Here is a 21780-nt window from a genome sequence, read left to right as displayed (position 1 = left end):
TTGGACTGGAACTCTCACAGACTGCTGGTTGGTGTGTAAATTAGTATAACCATTTTGGAAAACTGTTTGGAAATACTCGAAAGCTTATCCTATGCGTACTCCATGACGCATATCCAGTCCTGAGGTCATATATAACAGAATTATGTATATATGTGCACTAAAAGCATATCTAAGAATGTTCATAGCAGCATTATTGGTAATAGCCCAAACTGGAAATAATCTCACGTCTGTCAGTAGGAGAGTGGATAAATGACGGGATCTCCTTACTAGAGCAGTGAAAGTGAACTGCTGCTATGAGCAGCAGCATGGGTGAGTCCCAGACACGATGGCAAATAAGGCGAACTCGTGTCTGAATGCTTTATGTGTTCCATTTACAGAAATTTAAAAATGGTGTTCGAGGAATGCCTGGGTGGCTCAGTCGTTAAGCGCCTGCCTTCGGCTCAGCTCATGATCCCAGGGTCCTGGGATCGAGTCCTGCATGGGGGGGGGGGTCCTTGCTCAGCGGGGAGTCCACTGCTCCCTCCCCTCGGTCCCTCCGTCTCCCTCTGCCCCTTCCCCAGCTTGTGCTCTCTCTCGCTCACACTCTCTCGCCAATAAATAAAATCTTTAAAAAAATGGTGTTCGAAGTCAGGATAGTGGTAACTTTTGGGGAAGAGGGGTTAGTGAGTGAAGGGGCATGGGGTAGACAGGGCTTTTGTGGTTCCAGGTGTGCTTACTCTATGAAAATTTATTGGGCCATGCACTCTCAATTGTACACTTTAGTTATGTTTTATACTTCAATTAAAAAGCTTATTAATGAATAAATGAATTATAAATACACGAGTAGTAAGAACTGATATAGACAAGATACTGTATACCTGAGGCTGGTGATTCTGTAGGTTTACTGATTGTTGTCCATGGGGAAGGTTGGTTTGGGGTTGATTTTTTTTTTTAATGTTCATTTATTTATTTACTTATTTTTTTTAAGATTTTTATTTATGTATTTGACAGAGAGAGAAATAGCAAGAGAGGGAACACAAGCAGGGGGGTGGGAGAGGGAGAAGCAGACTTCCCGCGGAGCAGGGAGCCCGATGCGGGGCTTGATCCCAGGACCCTGGGATCATGACCCGAGCTGAAGGCAGACGCTTAACGACTGAGCCACCCAGGTGCCCCTGTCGTTTATTTAAAGTAAGAAAAAAATTATCATAAAAAGAAAGTGTGTGATTGTGGGCATGATTGTCACTAATAATGATTTCCCATAGAGCTCTGCCAGGACTCAGTCTAGATTAGATTGTCAGACGAGGGCTGTTTCTTGAGCCTGGTTCCTCCTGATTCTTTTCTCTGTCAGTCAGCTGTATCTTAGGTCTGGACAGCTAGGAAGTTGAGATGAGTATGTGTGGTAATGCAAGTTTCTAGGTCTCTGTAAGGTATATTAGTGGTTCCAAGGATGTCTCATGGTGACAGACACTTCAGATGAATTGAGCTCGACTGTCAGTGTTGGAATCAGATTTTTACTATGCCACCTGGTGGCTCAGTGTCCTAGGATAAGTTACTTTAGTCCCCTGAGCCTCTGCTTCCTCACCTGTGAAATGGGAATGACAATACCGTCTCTCTGGTTGTGAGAATCAGATAGGAAATGCAGAGTGCTATGCAGAGGTGTGTTCTGTACAGAAACTGTTTGATAAATGTCAGCTATTTCATTATTCATTAAACATAGATTATACATTTTTTTTTTAAAGATTTTATTTATTTATTTGAGAGAGAGACAATGAGAGACAGAGAGCATGAGAGGGAGGAGGGTCAGAGGGAGAAGCAGACTCCCTGCCGAGCAGGGAGCCCGATGTGGGACTCGATCCCGGGACTCCAGGACCATGACCTGAGCTGAAGGCAGTCGCTTAACCAACTGAGCCACCCAGGTGCTCCTGTTTTTTTAAGATTTTTATTTATTTGACAGAGAGAGAGATAGCAAGAGAGGGAACACAAGCAGGGGGATTGGGAGAGGGAGAAGCAGGCTTTGTTGTTGTTATTAAAATTCACATTTCATTATTGCTCTAGATTCACTTGAACTTTTGTTGTTGCCAGGGATAGTCCTACAATTCTATTTATTTTTTAAAAGATTTACTTAATTTTAAAATTTATTTATTTGAGAAAGAGCAAGAGAGAGCGAGCACGAGCAGGGTGAGGGACAGAGGGAGAAGCAGACTCCCCGCTGAGCAGGGAGCCTGACGTGGGGCTCCATTCCAGGACTCTGGGATCGTGACCCGAGCTGAAGGCAGACGCTTAACCGACTGAGCCACCCAGGTGCCCCTATTTATTTATTTTAGAGAGAGAGAGTGAGTGTGCCCAAGCAAGCACGCAAGTGGGGAGAGGGGCAAAAGGAAAGGGGCAAGCAGACACCCTGTGGAGCACAGAGCCCCACACAGGGCTTGATCCCACCACCCTGAGATCATGACCTGAGCCAAAATCAAGAGTTGGACGCTTAACTGACTGAACCACCCAGGTACCCCTCTATAACTCTCTTTAATACTTGCTTTGAAGCTAGAGCACACATTTTAGAAATGATGGAGAACAGTGTATAGGCCTGGCCCTCCAGAACAGATACCTTAAATCCTTGAGTCTTTCTCAGGTGAGGCTTTCTAAAAATGTTATTTTTCTTTCCTTTTTTTTTTTTTAAGATTTTATTTATTTGAGAGCGATTTATTTATTTATAGAGCGAGAGAGAGGCACAAGCAGGGAGGAGGGCCAGAGGGAGAGGGAGAAGCAGGCTCCCTGCCGAGCAGGGAGCCCGACATGGGGCTCGATCCCAGGACCTGGAGATCATGACCTGAGCCGAAGGCAGGCGCTTAACCGACTGAGCCATCCAGGCGCCCCTAAAAATGTCATTTTTCAATGCTCAGTTTCTCACTTCTCTCGTAGCAAGATAATCTCACTCTTAGAGTAAGATTGGGGCCATTTGACATAAGCTTCTGGATTTTGCTTTCCACCCATGGGAATTATTGACTTGCAGATCTCTCTTCTCTTTTCCCACTTGAAAGAGAGGAAGCTTATTATTACTTATATTGCTTTAGTAGAATCAGATGATCTTCAAAATAAAGCAAAAATTCTCCATCATTTTACCTGAGTCCTTTTATAATCTGGGCTCTTCTTTTATCTCTTATCACTCTGTGTGTCAGTCACATGCAGTATGTTATATTCTTTTAGTCCTCATTCCTTCTTATAACTGATTCTCTGCTTGGAAATTCATCTGGTTGTCAGGATTCAGTGTTCTGTCACTTCCTCCCTAAGTCCTCCTTGATCTGGCAGAGTCTTTTCTGGAAACCCACAGTATGTCGTCTGTTTCTCATATTGTCACATTCACGGTGTGTCTTTGTCCGTTTGGGCTGCTGTAACAGAAGGCCACAGACCGGGTGACTTGAACAGCACTTTATTTCTCAGCATTCCGGAGGCTGGGAGTCTGAGGTCAGGGTGCCAGCATGTCGGGTTCCTCATGGATGGACCTTCCTAGTTGACAGGGCAGCCTCTCTGCTGCATCCTCATGAGGGGAAGAGACAGGACTCTAATCCCTTCATCCCCTTATTAGGACACCAGTCTCATCGTGGGGGCTCCACCCCCATGACATTAGCCAAAACTAAGTATCTCCTAAAACCATCAAACTGGGGATTAGGGCTTCAACAGATGCGTCTTGGGGAAACACAAACATTCCACTCGTGGCATGGTGTGTTGCAGTCATTTTATTCACAGGGGTCCTGGGGGGCTGTGCCTCAGTGTAGGCTCACACAGGATCCCAGCTTTGGGGGACACAGCATTTTGGAACAAGACCCTGATACTGTAAATTCCCTTTCTGGGATGTCACATTTATGTCCTTGAAAAAAACAAAGTAGCTGCTATTCATCAAATTAAATAGTGGTTGAGAAATGAATTTGTTTTAAAGGAATCAATAATTTCAGTTCATATCTTTCTGTATCTTAGGTAATGGAACTGCTGGTCCATCTGAATAAGCGTATAAAAAGCCGCCCCAAAATACAGCTCCCGGTAGAGACACTGTTGGTTCAATACCAGGACCCTGCTGCAGTTTCCTTTGTCACAGTGAGTGTTTTCTTGGCATATTTCTGACTTACAGTGAATTTTCTCTCCTAACGTTTATTAGATGTCATCAGTATATGGGCAGGTTTAGAATTTCACCTCAGACTAATTCTAAATGAAACAGGAGGTGTTTTTCTTCAGATGACACACGTTTTTTCCACTGAAGTGGTAGGTGTGGGATAAGGCATGGTTGTCTACATCGGGCACAGGAAGGCTGGTGAAATGACTCCTCAGGTTTGCTGATATAAAGGAAGGATTTGATTCGTAGTAAAAGGTTGTACGAGGCCAGTCTGAACAGAGAGAAGGCAGAGTTATGCAGCATGGGCATGAATAAACAATAAGAGGAGGAGGAAAGGGCGACTGTCAAGGACAGGAAGCTGAATTTTAAAAAATTCTGTCTCTGATACATTCAGAAAGGTATGCTCTTTGAAAGTGAAGTAACCGAGGCTGGTAAGAAATGTTCCTCTTCAGTGGTCATCTTCCTGAAATGGAGCTGTATAAAAATGTTGATGTCCTGTGATGTCGCATGTTTTTTTTGTGGCCCTGTTGCTCCTAGCACTGAGGTTCAACCTGTTGAGTATCGTCTAACGTCTGGGTTCCAAACCTTCGGAGCCACCTACTGGTGCAGAGATCTTTTCTGTGCCTGCTCTGGACGTACAGCTTCATTACAGAAGCTCCTACTGCACGCAGAGAGACACACTGTGTGCCCATAAAACTGCCAAATAGAATGTCTCCCAAAGAATAACCTTATGAGGCCTATTCTGAAGTGAAGGATCCTTTTAGAAAAGCCAGTTTTTGTCTTATGCATAGATCCAGATATGCATGTATGAATTTGCTTAGAATGAAGCATTCATATGGATTCTAGTGATAGAAAAATACCCACAGCACTCAGTTTCCCTTGGTTCATCATCCATTGGTCAGTTACCGGAACGAGGAACCAGAGTACTGCCATAAGGCGGCTGTAGGAACTGACTGGTTGGGAAACGGCAGCCTAGGATTTCACAGGTGGTCTCCTCTTTGCTTGAAAGGATTAGTGCAACAAGCTGGGAGCTCTGATGCTAATGTGTAGTATGTAGGTTCAGATGGGCCAAATGATGACTTTTTCTTTTCAACGAAAATTGCATATTTGCGTGCTTTTATCCCCCCCAACTTTATTGAGGCGTAATTGACAAAATTGTATATATTTAAAGTGAAAAAACATGAAGTTTGATATATGTATGCATGAGTGCTTTAGATTAGGTCATGCTCTCTCACATTAAGTACATCTTAAAGCAAACATTTTGAATAAGTAGGGCTGGAATTCTTCCTGAGATGTCATAGTTGAAGCTGTAATAAATAAACATGTGATAAATTTATGGAGAGAGAATGTGATTTCTTTGTTATAACGTATCTCCCTAAGTTATCAGCCATGTGTTTTCATTGAAATCCTAGAATATTTCCTTCATGCTCACTTGCTTTTCTCTCGTGTTAGAATTTTACTATAATTTATGTTAAGATGGGCTATCCTCGCCTGCCAGTGGAAAAACAATGTGAACTGGCCCCTACGCTTCTTACTGCCATGGAAGGGAAGCCTCAGCCACAGCAGGATAGGTATGGTGTCCTCAATTACCTTCTCTCCCACCTGCATGAGTCAACAGCTACCTCTCAAACACAGAGTCACACATTTGGTTTTACTTGGGCTAATGTGAAGGCTTGAGCTCTTTCAGCTGACAGATGATTGAATTTTCTGTGTCACCTCAATGTTACTGTTTTGGTAATTATCAACTTTCTTGATGCGAGCATGTTAAAATGTGTGCAGAACTAAAAACATGTTTCTCAATCTAGATGCATTTATTTTGTCAGTTATTTTGAAGAGGCTAATTTCATGTGATTGCACAAATTAGTCATAAAGTGCTTTTCATCAAAACATTTCTGTCTTGGAGCATATGAAGTTTTAGAGCAGTTTTAAGGAACAGATCACTTGTTTGTATTAATATGGGCATTGGAGGGGTGAAAAGGTTTGGATAACACCCTTAGTTTCAGATTTGGCTCAAAGTTCTGTAGTGTAGCCTGGTCATGGTGAGCATCATCAGGAAGAGTGCAGAAGCTGTGGAGGGAAGGTGGAGGTAAATGATGGTTTTACTTTGCTTTTTTAGAGCACATGTATTTTTAAAAGAGACTATCGTACGGATCTTTACAAATAAAATTAATAAACAGTACAAGCACTTTTTGAGGTTTTCATGTGTAATGAAAGAAGGAATTACTGAAGCTGTGTTATATAAGTTCACACATTGGAAATTTTCATACTCAAAATATTAACAGGATCGGTTTTTAATTTCTTTAGATTTAGAATATTTTAATTAACTGGAGAAGAAAAAAATTATTGAAGGAACATGTTATAAGTTGAACTATACCTAAAGTTTAATAGAAAAATCTCTTTTGGTAACTTTAGATACTGGCACTGAGGGCATATTATGTATATCTTTTTCCTAGTGTTTTTGGTAATGAGTCGGAGTGGCTAAACGGCAGTCATCACATCACCCAGCACGCTGGGGTTTCAATAACAAAGAAAGCGAGGCCAGTTCCTAGATTAGGACTTTGTAAATCGGTGGTTCTGAAAGTGCAGGGCCATTGCTGCACTTGCCACTTCTTGTTAATGTGATTTTTGTTTTGTCTGTTATTTGCATGTATGAAAACCTTATTTTTAAAGTAGTTGCAATAAATGTAATTGTTTTTTCAGCTTAATGCATCTTTTAATACCAACCCTTTTTCACATGAAATACCCTGTTGAATCATCAAAATCAGCTTCTCCGTTTAATCTTGCTGAGAAACCAAAGACCGTGCAGCTGCTTTTGGACTTCATGCTAGATGTCCTTCTGATGCCTTATGGGTAGGTTCAAAATAAAACCCAGCGACCTTGTCGGTGACTGCTTTCACTGTGTGGGGTTAAATACTATTTTAAATGATTCAGCTTTCACTTGAAAATGGATGTGTCTCAGATTTTCATTTCTGCTGCAGGCCCGACCTCTTCTAAACCCCAGCCCCACTGCTTGTTGACCTTACAGATGTGGAGCTCCTGTCACGGTTTCAGACTCAGCCTGTCCCAGCTGAAATCAGTTTTTCCCCATAAAATAGTTCTTTCCTTTAACTGCTGTCGGTGCTGTGATGGTTCTCTTAGCCATGTCTGCGTACAGCTATAAATTGCCTGCAGCTTTCCTTTTCCTTGTTGCTAATGCCAGTCCCATAGTAGCCCCTCTCTGCTCCCTGTCTCGTCCTGGAACCACGCTGTCCGCTGCGGGCTGGTCTCATCTCTGCTCAGCTCTCGTCATGACTTTCTCTCCAGCTGTTCTTCTCCAAAACTTTCTACACTGCCAGAGGGATCCCTGATTTTTATTGTTTTATTTTTTATTTTTTGTAAAGATTATTTATTTGAGAGAGAGGGCACGTGCGCCCACTCGTGCTTGAGTGGGGGAGGGGCAGAGCACGGGCAGAGGGACAGAATCCTCTCCGGGGTGGGGATGGGGGGGCTCGATCTCATGACCCTGAGATCATGTCCAGAGCCAAAATCAAGAGTCGGCTGCTTAACCGACTGAGCCACCGAGGCGCTCCAGGGATCCCTGATTTTTAAAATGTAGATCTTACCAGATCCCCCTTAAAATCCTTGGGGCATTATTTTCCAGTCGTTACATACACTTACGCAGTTCATGCACTCTTACGTCCTTGCCTTTCGTGTTTTAAGAAAATACAGTTCTCTCTGCTTAGAATGCCTGCCCAACAGAAGAGAAGGGGAGAAAGAAAGAAAACAACAGCCAAAACAACTGCTTTGAAAAAGCATCTCAGACTAGCTTTAAGAGGTCAGCTGTGTGTGTCTCTGACACAAATTTCTTGCCTTGGGCAGAGGACACTATTTTCCGGATCCTTATTACACTAACCATCCATCTGTATTGCCACTTTGTGTTTTCATTGTACTGCTGACATGTCCAGCTTCCCTAATAGATTGGGGCCTCCTTGAAGTCAAGGGCTGTTTTAGCTAGCTCTGGTCCCTTGCTCAGTGGCCCAGGTTGTGATCTGCTTCTAGGCTACTTACTTTCTAGGTTGTCCTCCTGCCAGAGATATTTATCTAAAATGCTGCTTTCATTATGTTTCTTCCCTGACCAAAGGGGTAATGTGTACTATAATCTTAGCCTGTGGAGCCTCCTGTCCTCTGTCCCCTGACCAGACACAAGATGGTTCATGCTGTACAATTTTTTCCCTTTCCAGTTTGCCCCCCCTCCGGCCCCTCTAGTTTGGTGGCTTTATTTTCCAGACCTTGAAACACTTCCACTACCTCTACCTGTTCACTTCTAGTACATGTCCTATCATTGCTTATTTCTCAGTGGTTTCTTTGTCATGTGATAACATGTCAAATGCTCTCATGTGCTGTTATTATCTCAACCTGCTCCAGATCTTACACTTCCTGGTATTCTTCTGTCTTGTGCTCAAGATGGTGTTTTGCATAATGTTAGCTGTTCAGTAATTACTGATTCATTTACTTACTGCCACTAGTCTTGCTTTAACTTAGAAATAAATGAAAACCTCCTTTTTATAGTTGTTGAATCAGGAGGCAGCCAGAATTGGCAGGTGATGATGGCTTTGGTAAATAAACTTTGAAATCCAAATTTAACTTAGGCACATAACGTCCTCAATCCAGTTTTTCTTACCAAATCCAAATTTAACTTAGGCACATAATGTACTCAATCCAGTTTTTCTTACCAGTGGGAATTTGCCTTATTTTTATAAAAGTATTAAAGTGATTTCTTAATAGGTTTTTTTAATAGATGGATTTAGGATTAAATGGATATAGCATATAAGTAATGTGGAATAATTTACTGTACTATCAGAATCTAAGTGTTATTTTTAATTTTTATTATAATGGGTATTTCATTTTAATATCCAGTCTGATAATTCATCAGCATAGAATTTTAGAGTTTGAAGGGACTTGAATTAAATTTTTTTTTCAAAATTTTCATTTTGTAGATGAGAAATACCAGTTTACTGGATCAAAACGAATTTATCAGAAATCTTATTTTTAATCTGTAGAAGCTAAAAATGAAAATAGGGTGGTAAATTAATAAATAAGTAGCTACAGAGGGCTTTGAACATACAGTGGGAAAAGCTAATTGTTATGACTTTTTCTCTGGGTTTTTTTTTCTTTTTGGGGTGTTATGTGCTTGTGTGGTAAGTGGTTTGGAGGTTTCAGTGGGTTTTCTAATGGGATATAGGAATTAAAGGTGAATTGCCACTTAGCAGAAATGGGAATGACTGTAAAAATGTTCCGTGCTTTGGATATAGAATAATGTTTCTTTTTTTTTTTAACCCTTCTTACAAACAACTGTTCTTTCTCTGTATTTGTCAACCTGAAACTCAAAATGTAGTAGGTCCATAGTGGCTCTTAGAGAGTTGTTTATAGATTGAGAGCAAAATATTTATATTCATTGTTGGTAACTGTAATAGTTCATTTGTAACTAAGCTGAACAGATGGACTTACGGTTAATCTGCTAAAGATGTAAATACCCTTTTTTAGATACCTTCAGAATTTTTCTTTATGATGAAATTTTACTTTCAAGTATTCTAGAAAAAATCTCTCAGAGAAAAGTATAAAATTGAATGTATTAAATGTGCACATATATGTTTATGTATGTGTTTTAATAGGGAGGTTACATTTCTCTTTCCTTTTCAGATATGTGTTAAATGAATCCCAGAGTCGCCAAAATTCATCTTCAGGACAGGGTTCTTCTTCAAATAGTGGGGGAGGTTCTGGAATACCCCAGCCTCCCCCAGGAATGAGTTTTTATGCAGCTAAGCGAGTTATTGGTGATAACCCGTGGACACCTGAACAGTTGGAACAGGTATCACTGCTTGTTCATAATGGAGCCTGCCCCAGTGCGCTGGCCCCGGGGGGCCCCCCGGGAGCAGGTCTGCCATAGTTCTCATGTGCTCAGTCTCTCTAGTGAAACAGCTTTGCAACCCCTGCCTGACCTCGAGTGCTGTCTTCATCGTGGCAGTTATGTGTTAAAGCCCCAGGGGAAGGGAAGGGGCGGGCAGTGCTCTTCAGTGCTCTTCGTTATGTCCACAGCTCAAGGGTGAAATCCAGCCCCCTCAGAAACGGACTATGTTTAACTTCACTCATTTTAGCTTTTAACTGTAGGTTTAATAATCATCTAGCTGTTTTGGTGCAGTTAAGATACAATTTATCTTGGGTTATTCAGCTTTTTAGGGCTGTACATTTTGTGTAAAGTGAGGAACTCCTATACTCATATGTGACAATATGGGGGAAAAGCATGACTCCCTTTGATATTTCTTGCTGGGAATTTCAGAATTGGCATTAAGCATTTTATTCTGGATTTAAACAGGACACAGCTGTTCTCTGAGCAGCTTTTAAAAAAGACTGGTGCTCTGCAGAGAAGTTGCCTCACTGTGTCTGTGTCATCAGGCACCTCAGGGAAGAACAGATGAGATCAGTATGTAATTATTTTGGAATTCAAGCAACATGGGTTAGTCTTCCAGTCCTTCCTTTCTCTCTCCATGGCAGTCTAAGTGATTTGATATTTTTTCTTTTTGAAAAAAAGCAGTGTTTTTTTGGATCAAAAAGCAGTGTTCCCCAGGAGAGGGAAAAAGGCAAGTGGGGGATTGCTTCCACTCGCAAAATTCATAGAATGACTTGTTCAGCGAGGGTTACATTTGATTAGATTTACTTCATGTTTCAAAGGTCTTTTTTTCCCCTTCTCAAACCATGATGTAAGTAAGAAAGAAAGGTAAATAGTAGTAGCAGCTCCTCTTTTTTGGGTGGGAGTGATGTGACGGGTACTCTCCTGAGCACTTTGAATACCTTGTGTCATTTAATCCTTACGTCAACCCGAGGAGCTAGAGAAATCATTTCATTTTGTAAAAGGAATTGAGGTTTTGAGATGTACCGTGGTCTTACTCCTATTACTAGGCTTTGAATCTAGGCCTCTCTGAGGGCTCAGGCTCCAAGTGCTGGAGAATAATAGTTAACATTAAATTGTAATCTTGTGTTGATAATTATTTGCTAATTTTTAAGGTCCTCTCCATGTTTTTTGTCAATTTTATAATCTAGTGAATCTAAATGAACCATTTAGTTTCAAGGATGAAATAAAATTTTTTTTATTTAAATAAAAATGGTTTTTATTTTTTCTAATGATAACATTATGATAATGTAAAGATTCAAGTAGTACAGAACATTATAAAGAGAAGTTAAAAATGACCTGAAATCCTAGTTTGTCATTCATCTACAGCCTAGTCTATGTGTGTATGTTTGTGTGTGTATATATATATATAAATACAGTTTTATACAATACATTTTTATATGTTATATATTACATTTACATACATTTACATATAATACAGTATTTGTGGTTTACTTTTTTCATTTAACAGTATAGAAAGTTTTTTTAAAAAGTCATCTTTTTATATGTTTATATAAAATTATGTGTAAACCACGTAAGATTTTAACTAGTTTCCTATTGATGGACATTAGTATTATTTTCAGTTTTCTTTGCACATTTTTTTGTTTATATCTTTGTTTAGTTAATTTCCATTAACTGTTCTTCTGTGGCTTAAGTAAATGAGTCTTTTCTCTTGTGACTCTTGCCACAAGTAAGTTGTTTTGAACAAGGGGAGGGAAGGCAAGCATTTTATGATCTGTTTATATACCTTTTTAAATTGCATGTTATTATTTAATAATTATAAACTCTCTTAATCTTGATTCATATACATAAGAACTGGTATATAACTGATTTTTAAAGGTAAAGATAGTTTTCAGGCATATTTGTCCTAAATAGAATTGTTTGTTTTGAAATTCATAGCTCCTTCACATTGCATGAAGTTCTAATTAGAATCCTTCTTTGATCTGTGTTTTATTTTAGCCATTCAATTAGATTGAATACTGTTTGGTTAAAATTTCACTTGCCTTGCCTAGAGTGTGTTTGAAATCCTATTGTTTTCAGTCTAAGAATTTTGAGGACAGAATGAATATGTTAACAATAGAGTGGAACTCTATGGAATGTGGTTTAGTTCTTTTTGAACTGTCAAAACAATCCGTTGAGCCCTCTATTTATAATGTACCAATCTCTTACCTGTAGGCTCCAAATTTGGACTTCAGTTCAAGGCTTTATCATTCTAGAGAGACTGTAACCTGAGTAGGAAGGCTGTGTATCATGATGGTCTTCGATTTGGAGAAACTTTGGTTTGAATCTTGTTCTCATCACTTAATATGTGCCTTAATCTCTTAAGCCTTGCCTCAGTTTCCTCATCAGAAAAATGAGTATAATATTACTTATGTCATAGATAGTGAGGGTTAAATGAAGTCATGAATATATGTTATATACAGTTCCCTGGCACATTGTAAGCCCAAACAGGAGCTGCCACTGTTGTTACTATTAATTTTTGGTTGGTAGTATTTGTTTCTTTGATCACCGTTTTTCCCTCCCTTCATTTATCTGCAGTGCAAATTGGGTATAGTGAAATTCATAGAAGCTGAACAGGTGCCTGAACTCGAAGCTGTTCTCCACTTGGTGATTGCTTCTAGTGACACACGCCACAGCGTAGCGACAGCAGCGGACCTAGAATTGAAAAGCAAGCAAAGGTAAACTGCCTCCCTTTCCACCTTGAAAAAATGAAAAGAGGCCATATTTCTAAAAGCTCACTCAGCACATATTTATTCTTCCAGGATTTTCTATAATGAGGTATTCAATTTAGGAGATTATGAAATATACCTAATTTGTAATAAAGACAGTTTGCTTAGGAGCAGCATTCTGTATAAGACAAAGAAGAAAAGCTGTTTGGAAAAGCAGTTTAAAACTGGAATGCATTAGAGATATTACCATGAGAAGTGGGACCTTTGTCGTCTAGGTAAATGGACTTAAAAGAATTGATGTTAAGAAGAATGTCAGAACCCAGAAGTTATTCATTTTTGATTCTTCCTCTGTGTCAAACCATTTGAGATGGCTTTTAATAAAGGATATGTAGGTATTATGATAAATACAGTAAAAAGCAGGTCCCATAAAAGAGGTGCTGAATAGATCTTAATTCACACAGGAGGAAATACAAATAGTAATAGCCTCAGAGAAAATGTTTTGTGTGAGAAATCACATCAATGCAAAATGAAACGCTGGTGTACCAGTTTGTACCCATTGGTAAATAAAATTATGTAACAGTTGAAACTCCATTTAAGTTTCTGTTGAAACTGCTGTTTTTATATTCTGTTGATTGGCATTATAAACCGAAATAATTTTTGGAAAGCACTTTGCAGTATGTAATGAATCATAAAAATATTTATAATGTTTTATGTAAATCTTCTGGGAATTTATCCTAAGAGAGTCATTCAGAAGAAGAAAAAGATTATATTTAGAAAAATGTTATAGATTTGCCCATTATACCATTTCCTATAATTTTAAGAAAAATGGAAACATTCAAATTTCTACTATAGGGAAGTAGTTAAGTAAATTAACTGTGTGTCTCTGTATGGAATATTATAGATCTTCCCAAATAATTATGAAAGTAATAAAGCAATGTGTAAATTGTCCACAAGTAATGGCAAATGAATACAGCGGAATACAAAATAATATGTGTACTGATTTAAAACAGGAGAGGTGGGGAGACTGGAAAAACAACGGGAGAAATTGAAGTTACTTGGTTGAAAACTATCACGATTATGGAAGAGTTATGTTCTTCATTTGTTTTAATGCTTAATGTAATAGCATGCTAAAAGGCAGTGGAGTGCATATACTGTAGTTTTTCCACTTCAGAGAAAGTGATATAAGCAGGTGTAACCGCGTAAGGAAGGTAACTTCGTTGTGTCTTCGGTTACGTGTCCATAAGCAGACTGCACGTGTGGGGGCGGTTAGGAGCGGTGTACCCCTCCATAGCAGGTGAGGCAGCCTAGGGGAGGAGCGCGTTGTCAGGGAGTTAATTCTGGTCATGCCTCTCGCTGATGGAGCAGGAAAGACTCTTGTAACCTGCCAGGCCTTGGACTCTGTGGAATAAGGAAGCTGGACTAGACTGTACATTAACACCGCCCCCGCCCCCAGTCTAAAATTCCTTCATGCTGCTTATAACTGCATCCTCCTGGTATCCCTTTCAAAGAATTTATTTGGTTTCGAAGTATCAAAAAATCTTCCTTTAAAACTTCTCATTGTGTTTGAGCTGGCCCCATTCTTTACACCATGTAGTGGATTGGATTGTTAGAAATGTAAATGTGGTGCAGAAGTATTCTAGTTCGTTTCGATTTTGTCTTTTAAAACAAGTGTGCATTTTTTTCATAAGAGGAGTTTAACATTGTTAAGAGGTAAAAAGTAAGTTGAGAACGGTATGTAGATATTTTCCCATTTTGTTAAAAGAAAAATCCTGAAGTATCTCTTCAAGTGATGCATCTCTCTTTTGATCTGTTTCTTTACCTACCCACCTGCTATACCATCCACCGGTTTTACATGCATAAGAAAGAAGTCTAGAAAAAGATACACCAAAGTTAGTGGTTACTGAAAAGGAGTAGAGAGGGATATGGTATACAGATTATAAGTTTCTGTACATTTCTGAATTTTCACAACAAACATGAAATAAAAAAACCTAGAAAGATGGCAAGGGGAAAAGTAGAGGAAACAGTGAAAATTTTTAGTTTTTAGTTTGTTTTTACCATTAAGCTTTACTAAAATGGGTACGTGTTGTCAAAAATCTGTACGCCTGATGTATTTATAGAAGGGAGACAAAGGTGGGGCTTGAGGATTAGTTAGTAGCAGTCATCTGAGGAGAGTGTAGGTGAATAAAAACTAAAATGGAATGGTGGAACATCTTCGAGGATGGAGGTATTGTGGAATTGTGGCTATCTGAGGAAGAGGCAGATGGATGAACTGTGAAAGAAGAGACGGATTAGAAAACCTGTCAGAGCAGCATAAGAAATTGTGTTTGCACAGATTAGAACATAGCTTGGAAGCAGAACCAATGTCAAAAGGCAGAGAGAAGATAGTACGGTTAAATCTCACTGATGAAGTGAAACGCAGGCTTGCAGTACCGCTAGGTTTGTAACATGACTGGGAGGGGCTGCTGCAGGGGGTGGGTGTTGTAGGATACAGTGTTGTATCCTCATTCACCTGACAGTGGGGCCTGAGTAGGAGCAAGTCAGGGACTAATGGCAGCATGCCTGCTATTAGGATTAGGTGATGAAACTGCAAATATGTGCTGGCAGAGAAGGAAGAGCGGGAGGCTGGGGGTCCTGGTAACACAATATAAGAGAAATGGGAGGGGCTGCCAGCTTCTTAGGGTTGGGGCTTTAACGGATAATTTTTTTATTTTTGGGTCACTTTCCTTATCACTTTTGGGTTTCCAGGTAGTTCAACAGAAGAATGATGCTTGCCTCAGTTCTCTTTGAACAAGTGTACTATAGCTCTGCTCTGTTGGAACTGCTCCGTGGCGTTGGCCTTGAGAGTGAAATACAGTCCATTTTTCTTGTGTGGGTGTCCAGTTGGGCTGTGGATGTAATGAGCTATTGAATCAGGGTGGGACAAGTGACTTCCTGGATTTCTGTTTAGAAATTAACATTGATCTAAATTAATCCCTTTCCTTCTCTTCTACAAGTCAGTTGCTCAGTTCATTTGTGTATTTCTGACATTTTCCTTTGGTAACGAATATTGGGGCTATGTATTTTTTGAAATCATTGAAGTGGGACCAAAAAAATAATTTTAACAAGCTGTGTTGAAACCTTCTGTAGCTTGATTGACTGGAATAATCCTGCCATCATTAATAAGATGTACAAGGTATACCTTGGAGATATACCACTGAAGACAAAAGAGGTAGGTTGTTTTGGTTTATTCTCACATCATCATAAAAAGCATTTGGTTGACATGAGCTCCATATATTTGAACTTTTTCTCCTAGTTTTTTTTTTTTTTTTTTTAGATTTTTATTTATTTTTTTTTTTACAGAGACACAGAGAGAGAGAGGGAACACAAGCAGGGGGAGTGGGAGAGGGAGAAGCAGGCTTCCCGCGGAGCAGGGGGCCCGATGCGGGACTCGATCCCAGGACCCTGGGATCACGACCTGAGCCGAAGGCAGACGCTTAACGACCGAGCCACCCAGGCGCCCCTCTCCTAGTTATTTTGACTTAAGCTGAATTTATCCTGGAGGAAATACTAGTTTTAAGCCATGTTGTCTGGGTGGATTAAGATTTCCTGGTAACTTAGTTTATTTGAGCTGGTCGTTTCAATTCCTATACTTAAATAATGATGATACAATCTCTGGATTAGGGATCCACACACTTTTTCTGTCAGTTTTTTAGGCTTTGCTGGCCATGTGGTTGTGGGGCAACAACTATTCAACTCTGCCCTAACATGAAAGCAGTTGTAGGCAACACACGAAGGAGCATGGCTGGATGCCAGTGTAACTTCATGGCTACTGAAATTTGAGTTTCATATAATATTCACATATTCTGAAGTACTAGTCTTTTGATTTTTAAAAAATCATTTGAAAACATAAGGCACTATTCTTAACTCATAGGCTTTATCAAGAAAGATGGTGGGCCAGATTTGGCCCATTGGCTCATTTGTTGACCTCTGGTCTAAAATCTAGGACCATAGATGGGTTCTTCTGAAGCCTCCAAGTAAGGTGTTTGCTTAATAAGCTAAATTCTGTTCAGTTCACTGTGTTTAAAAGTGTTCTCATGTTCAAATCCAGACATACAAGGATTATTTGCTTGCTTGCTTTTTAAACCATAAATAGTTGTTTTAAAAATCATAATCCCCCCCCATCATACTATTTCCAATTAGATTAAATTGAGTGTGATGTGGCAGAAAGAACAATGAATTGGGAATTGGGAGCCTCCCCCTTGGGTTCTAGTCCTGAATGGCTGCACACAAATGTACTGGGGAGGAGAGTGAAATACAGTCCATTTTTCTTGTGTGGGTGTCCAATTGGGCCGTGGATGTAATGAGTTATTGATAACAAGCTATTGGTAATGAATAGCTAATCACAGGGCTTTTCTTGGCCTCATATTCTTCGTGGAGAAAATGAAAGGGTTGGATTAGATCAGTGCTTCTTCACCCCTGTCGGGTCATAGGGAGCTTTTTTTTGATCATGTCGATGTTTGCACTGACGGTGCGCTGACAATGGTGGGTGTAACTGCTGGGGCCCTAGCACGAACCAAAACTGTGTCACTAAATAGTACTAGTAGTTATTGTGTTCTTAACTGTCAGCACTCATGGTAAAAAAAAAAAAAAAAGAGAGAGAGAATAAAACCCAGCTTTACTGAAGAATATCTTCGATGAGGTGCCTGGGTGGTTCAGTTGAGTAGCTGACACTTGGTTTCTGCTTGGGTCGTGATCTCGGGGTCGTGGGATTGAGCCCCGTGTCAGGCTCCATGCTCAGTGTGGAGTCTGCTTCAGATTCTCTCTCCCTCTCTCACTGCGCCTCCTCCTCATGCATACTTTCTCTCTCCCTCTCTCTAAAATAAATAAAAAAATAGGAAAAAATATCTTTGATGAAGCAGTAAAAATTATTTACCTGTAGACTGGGAAACTGTGGGTATCGAGATGGTATTTGGCAGATACGTTCTCTAAAATGAAGGAATGAGGCTTCAAGAAAAACAATTCACGAGGTTTATTGGCAGTGGTAAAAGTTGGACTTTCAAGCAAAAATTACAATTTGGGGAAACTTGTATCCGTCACCGTGAGCCTGACATTTTGTCAGTACCTACAGATTTTTCTGATTAGATTGGTGGTGATAATGACATGTGATTTAAAAAAATGTTTCATAATGAAATGTTTGCTTCACTCATGAGCCAGTACTTTCCAAATGGCCGGTGATGTTACAGAAGCATTACGAGGGTGAGGGGGCCATTCAGTGGGCAACACAGATCAGTGGAATTTAGTATAACAGAGTGTACAAAAGTTCAGTGAGAAGGTTTCAAATCCAAATTGTAACTAGCCTTTAAGAAACTATTGTTTATTAAGTTTTGCTGTAGTATCAAAGAATACCTGGAATTACCTGAAAAGGCTGAAATCATCCCCACTTTTCCAAACACATATCTTTATGAAACTGGGTTTTGTTTTGTTCTTTTGGCCACAACCAGTGCCAGTTGTTGTTGTTTTTTTTTAATGTAATTTAACTAGAACAACATACCAGAACAGATTGAAGGCAGAAGAGAAAAGAATCCAACTCTCTTCTGTCAAGGTGGACAATTAAGATACTTAGAGAAAACGTGAAACAGTGCCACTCAGTACAGTTTTTTGTTTGGGAAAATATAGTTAATCTTCTTAAAAATACGTTATTTATGAAAATGTATAATGGATTTATTATTATAATTTTAAATGAATATTTAAAAATTTCTCAGTTTTAATTTCTAATTTAGCAAATATTGATAGGTATTCCAGTATAGCAAAAGCTCTTTGGAGGGTTCAGTAGTTTTTAAGAGTGTAAAGGAATCTTGAAACAAAAGATTGAGAGACCACTGATTTTATGATTTCTCATGACTGTTTTCAGTGAGTAGTAATTTTGAACTGCTGAGTTATAATTAAACATATTTTTAACAGGGAGCAGTTCTGAAACCAGAGCTGAAGAGGGACCCCGTCAGTACAAGGGTTAAGTTAAAGATTGTCCCCCATCTCCTTCGTTCTAGACAAGCTGCAGAAACGTTCCCAGCTAACATCCAGGTAATTCATTCTTTCCAGAGAAAAATGGCCTGTTTACAACTTTTATGTCTGTCTAATTACAGAAAGAACTGCATTAACGCATATTCGGGAGGTATGTTGATGTTCGTAACAAGTCTAATGAGATTCCATCTTTTTTTTCTATCTCAGGTTTAGCTGCAGACATGGTTAAAAAATTTTTTGTTATAGAGTACATACTGTATATAGTTAACACTCAAATGTATGGTGACTGTCCTTTCAAACTAGTGCTTTTCTGGGCGGCTTTTCTCGAAAAATGTTTGTCTTAGGCAACCAAGTTTCTGGTGGTCAGTTAAGTGGAAAAATTCAGTTATCAAGCGTCATCCTTAACTGAACCCCTGCGTAACAGCAGTGGCCATATTCTCTTGATTCTGCCTCCTTAAGAGCTTCATCTCCCTCCAGCTAATGCTGGTGTTAATTGGGACTGTGCCTTCTCACTTTGGCCATCACAGTAATCTAGCTTGTTTCCCTTCCTCTCATCTGAAAGACAGTCAGCCTGTTTTCTCTGTTGCCACCAGAGTTTTTGTTGCAGTTGGAAATCCTTGTACTCTGTTGGTACAGGACACGAGTCCCTCTGCAAAAGCTCCTGCTTTTTTTGCCCAAGTGGTGGCCAGCTCAGCTCAGGTAGCAGATAGATTGGAGTAAAATTTTGTCATCAGTTATTTGCTGTAGATCCTAAATAAGCCTCAGGGTTTTTTCTGTTTTTCTTTCTTTCTTTCTTTCTTTCTTTTTTTTTTTCTGTTTTTCTTAAGAAATTCTTTTTTGAATCTGTAAAATGGGTGTAATAACAGCAGCTTACTCGTAGCAAGGTTTTGAAGACGGAATGGGGTCGTAGAAAATTGAGAGCACAGTGGCTGGTACTCATTCAGTTACCACGTTCCGAGTTATCTGCTGACGGGGTAGCAGTTTTCTCTCTTCTGGTCTCCTGTCTCACCTCCCCCTTGCCCTGTACCTTATGCTCCAACAGAAGATTGTTCCTCTTTAAAGACGCTGTTTTCACGGCTCCGTGTCTCCGCTCATGATGTTCCCTCTGCCAGCCAGAGCCCCCCCCCCCCCCCCCGCCCCGTTCCCCTTTTAGCCTGGTCAACATCTACTCCTGTTTCAGGATTCCCTCCAGTGTGTCGCCTCCCATCTGTAATGTTCCCACTTCCTGCCGCTCTCGTTTTTCAGTCCCAAAGTGAGAACACTTGCCATCGTGCTCACTGTATGGAGGGCCTAGACTTCAGTCTTAGCATCTCTCCCTCTTAAGGCTTATTTTGTTGAAGTGGCTACTTCCTCCCCGTCGATGATAAAACTTTTATTCCCCCTATCTGGCACTCTAATATTTGATGACTTTAAAGTATTCTCTGTGTCTCATAAATGTAAAATTATCCCAGAGCTTCTGTCATTCTTTTTCATAATTGGTGTTTTATAATTGGTGTTTGCAAGCACTGTTTCCTGGATAGTGTCTTGATAATTTTGGTTCAGAAACTTTGGTTGTAGTAACACTACATTACATGAGAAGCAGCTAGAATTTTTTTTTTAAATTTTTTTAAAGATTTTGTTTATTTATTTGACAGAGAGAGATACACAGCGAGAGAGAGAACACAACCAGGGGGGAGTGGGAGAGGGAGAAGCAGGCTTCCCGCAGAGCAGGGAGCCCGATGCGGGGCTCGATCCCAGGACTCTGGGATCATGACCTGAGCCGAAGGCAGACGCTTAACGACTGAGCCACCCAGGCGCCACCAGCAGCTAGAATTTTGTGACAAAATATTCATAGACATCCTGTGTGTACTTTATTTGTAGTTATTTATATGTTTTCCAAATAAATCTGGCTAAAACTTGGTGTATTCAAAGACAAACTCACTGTCCCTCACACACATTCTTCTTTCTAGTCCCATTTTTAATGATTGCATTACTGTTCTCCTACATAATTGGCCCTACCCCCTCTCTTCTCCACCTGTCAATTATAGAAATCCTTCAGGGCATCATTCAGATGAGCCTCTTCTTTCCTGATACCAATGGCTTTAACGAGGCACATAGTACCTCACCCTGATTTTGAACGTATGAAAGTACCCAGCATAATTCTTCGTGTATAATATGTGCACAGTGAATTTTATTTTTTCTGATAAAACATTAGTATTCTGATTCTTTTGCTTCTTTTATCTTACCATATTATTCTGTATAATTTAGCATTATCAGATAAATTTTCTAGAAGTCTTTTCCAGATAAGGTAGCATGTGATTATATATTGTCCTGTATCATTTTTAATGTATGTACATTTAATCCCTCAAGCAGATCGAGTGCCTTGGGAGCAATGCTTGTCTCTTTGTGTCTCATAGTACCTGGCTAGTGTTGGTTACCCAGCAGAGCTCAGTCCTGTTCAGTCACATGCCCTTGTTAAGTAAGATCAGAATACTGCTAGTCATTTTAGGAACCAATGTGAGGAGATTTTTTTTTTTCTAAGTGTAAGACTATCCATCCCATAGAAAGTGGGAATTTGAGGAATTTAGATTTCTTTGACATTGCTGTCTAATGTCTGAACCTTCTAGATGCTGTACAGGACTCACCTGTGTGATCTGTTGCCACCTAGGCATGACTACACCATACATGGAGTACCTGTATTCTACGCTTGTAGAATGAATGCTTTAATCTTGACATTTTCCATGAAGCTTTTATTACAATTTGTTTGGAATGACTGACTACATGTAATTAAGGGACCAGAGTGGCTTTATCTGCTCATGTCCCCTGTGTGATGTGGAGTGGCAGATTGAGGGCCCACTGTGAACTCTGTTGCTTTCTGGTGGTAGATCCACAAGTTTTGCAGACTGTCAAGATCAACCACTGTGTTCGTTATTCCACAGACTCCTGATTGGAGTTACTGACGGCTTCCTAAGTTGGTCAGCTAAGATGATTATCTGTATTAAAAAGAACTGTGTTTGAATAACAAGGGGTAGTGCACAACATCTGCTGTTGAATCCTGACTAATATCTGAGAATAGCAAATTGCTATTATTAATTGGTGTTCTTGACATTGTCTCTTTTTCATAG

The 21780-nt window shown here is 39.8% G+C and overlaps 1 protein-coding gene across 4 annotated transcripts in view; it reads left to right on the top strand.

Moving 5' to 3' along the window:
* The window catches only part of ECPAS (Ecm29 proteasome adaptor and scaffold), a 107746-nt gene that overhangs the window by 31062 nt on the left and 54904 nt on the right, over positions 1-21780 (top strand). For all 4 annotated transcript variants that reach the window (XM_045882919.3, XM_045882920.3, XM_045882917.3 and 1 more), the window contains 7 exons: positions 3949-4065; positions 5534-5652; positions 6782-6931; positions 9761-9929; positions 12546-12685; positions 15803-15884; positions 18617-18736. In XM_045882919.3, coding sequence (XP_045738875.1) covers positions 3949-4065; positions 5534-5652; positions 6782-6931; positions 9761-9929; positions 12546-12685; positions 15803-15884; positions 18617-18736 — 897 coding nt within the window. The remainder of the gene's footprint in view (positions 1-3948; positions 4066-5533; positions 5653-6781; positions 6932-9760; positions 9930-12545; positions 12686-15802; positions 15885-18616; positions 18737-21780) is intronic.

This window comes from Mirounga angustirostris, unplaced genomic scaffold (genome assembly GCF_029215605.1).
Source record: "Mirounga angustirostris isolate CCGP_5_RB_7025 unplaced genomic scaffold, mMirAng1.0.hap1 SCAF_15, whole genome shotgun sequence".
Taxonomy (NCBI): Eukaryota; Metazoa; Chordata; class Mammalia; order Carnivora; family Phocidae; genus Mirounga; species Mirounga angustirostris.
This window is presented reverse-complemented; position numbering and strand designations above follow the sequence as displayed.